Source organism: Pavona decussata, unplaced genomic scaffold, assembly GCF_977016875.1.
Source record: "Pavona decussata unplaced genomic scaffold, jaPavDecu1.1 SCAFFOLD_238, whole genome shotgun sequence".
Lineage (NCBI taxonomy): Eukaryota > Metazoa > Cnidaria > Anthozoa > Scleractinia > Agariciidae > Pavona > Pavona decussata.
The window spans coordinates 1,397,501-1,400,000 of NW_028145643.1; the positions used below are offsets into that span (position 1 = coordinate 1,397,501).

Here is a 2,500-nt window from a genome sequence, read left to right on the forward strand (position 1 = left end):
ATTCTTGTCTATATTTGAACTGTTGGGTGCATATTAATATTGATATTATGTATGCTAACTTATACTTTGATATCAACAAATGTGATTCTGCATATTAAGTGACTGGTTTCATAATTATATAATTCACATAGAGTTGGGACTATGCTGAGGATTAGAAAGTTGAATGGCATTCATCTCCATATATGGTCAAAACATCACTTTATTCATACACACCAGTTGCTAGTGGTGTAATTCCTGCACCAGGATGAGGCTGTGTTGAGACAGCAGTACTGCTACCTGTTAGTAAGTGAAAGAAAAAAAATCAATAAACTTCAACTTTCCAGCCATGACTTAAAATATTATTGTTGTCTACCATTTTTAGAAGATCACATAATTATATACACACCAGTTGCTTGCTGTGTTCCTACACCAGGGTGAGGTTGTACAGGGGCTCCAACATGGGTATGAACTGTTGGAGATACAAAAGTCAATAAATTAATTTCAGTTGTCATTCAAAATATTTATTGTTGTCTACCATTTTTAGAAGATTACATATATACACACCAGTTGCTGGCTGTGTTCCTACACCAGGGTGAGGTTGTACAGGGGCTCCAACATGGGTACGAACTGTTGGAGATACAAAAGTCAATAAATTAATTTCAGTTGTCATTCAAAATATTTATTTTTATATTTACTATTGCCTACCATTTTTAGAAGATCACACATATGCACTTTTTACATTTCTGATATTTCATTATTTTGCTTCCATAAACACATAAGTAAATTAATTTCAGTTGTCATACAAAATATTTATTTTTATATTTACTGTTGCCTACCATTTTTAGAAGAATCACGCATATGCACTTTTTACATCTGATATTTCATTTTTTTGCTTCCATAAACACCTACAAAGAAAATGTTGTTCATTTCAACATACCTACATGAAGACTTTGACATTGAGTCTGACTGGTAAGAACATCTGTGTTTTGGGGATCAGTAGATGAAAGATGACCAGAACCACTGGAATAGCTCCCACCCCCAAAAGAGCTTGCTTGCAGGCTACCACTGGAATGTTGAGGGTAGCTTCTGTGTTGCCTACTGACATCTTCTCTGGCTTCCATCCAGGTTCTTTCAACATCAAATTCCACCAGTATGAATTCATCGACAAACTTTCCAATGTGCTTTGCAAGGAACTCTTTCTTCAATTCAATGGTGTCCCTGCTTGTTGGGAGTTTTGGTAAGTTCACTGGGATACCATTGAGTGTGTCAAGACCAGCCCAAGTCTTGAACGCTGTACACAAATAAGCTTTGGTTGCTGACAACATCAGGCTTTCTGCACTTTTGTAGTTCTTCTTGACCTTGTTTGACACATTCACCAGACGGAAATGTTGCCTTAAGTGGTACAGTGTGCCAATATCTCTCCCACCGATAGTGGTGCCGCTGTACAGCTGCTCCCAAACATACTGTAAAAACATAAAGTCTGTGTCTAGATAATGAAATCTAATGAGCCAGGTGGTTCATCAGTGCCAGCACTTAGCTGTGGTTTCTTTAGCATTAAGCAACGAGGGCTATCACTAATCCCCCCCACCCCCCCCCCCCCCAACAGAATGCTAGTCGGTCACAGGGTTATCCCTCAACTGCTTTGTTTCTACATGTAGATATGTCAATTGGTTCCCAACCCAGTTGTACCTGGGCACAATTAAGAGAGACAATGGGGGCTAAAGTTTCTAATCTTTAGAAACCAATATGATGATAGAGACCAGAACTTGAGCCATCAACCTTCTGCTCAAAAGTCTGGCGCACTATACCACCGTGCCTCCAAATGTACTGTAATTTGAGAATAATTATGAAATAAAATTATGATATGGAAAACTGTAAAAAGAAAACGATGTAGAACCCCCAAGTGTTTTAACAGCTAGTAGTACATAAATGTATTTCAGAAAGTAGGTTGTTGAAAAATTAATGAAAGGAATAGTTATTTAACAGGCTTTTCTAAGTGCTGATGGTACTAGGCTCTATAGGATGGTCAAGCTTATTTATATTAGGCCATACACTTTTGTGATTTGACAACAAATTTTATTGATTCTTGAACTCTGGCTCTTCCATTCAGAGGTTGAGACCAAGTGGTGGTAAAAAGTAATAAAAACCAAGTGACAATCAATTAAAACTTCCAACCTACCGAAAGAAAGGATTGCTTTGCATGCCAGAGAGCTGGGCATTCCACAATGTTTTCAAAGCGTTCAGCAGCACTGTCACAACCCAGACGAGTCTTCTTTGCACCAGTCACTCTTTCTCTACCCAATAGATCACCTGCTAAAGGAACTCGGACCTTTTCAAGGACACTTGCATCAGTAACTGGAGGTTCATCCTGTGGGTTGACATGATTTTATACAGTATTATTAAAGAATAAATCAATACATATTTATGACTAAATTTTTAAGCTACATTGTATAATAATTATTACTCAGTAAAAGTAATTTTATTATAAGAGACAGTTGATAAGGGATTACTGGACAGAGAG

General features: G+C 37.4%; 1 protein-coding gene across 1 annotated transcript in view; it reads right to left on the reverse strand.

Annotated features, from left to right (window-relative positions):
• Window positions 1-2,347, reverse strand: part of LOC146457676 (uncharacterized) — a 3,641-nt gene extending 1,294 nt beyond the window's left edge. The window contains exons 1-5 of the mRNA XM_085091652.1: window positions 2,159-2,347; window positions 917-1,442; window positions 544-606; window positions 386-448; window positions 214-276 (exon numbers count right to left, since the gene is read on the reverse strand). Of these exons, the coding sequence (XP_084947778.1) occupies window positions 214-276; window positions 386-448; window positions 544-606; window positions 917-1,304 (577 nt within the window). The 5' untranslated portion in view covers window positions 1,305-1,442; window positions 2,159-2,347. The remainder of the gene's footprint in view (window positions 1-213; window positions 277-385; window positions 449-543; window positions 607-916; window positions 1,443-2,158) is intronic.
• Between the last annotated feature and the right edge of the window lie 153 nt (window positions 2,348-2,500).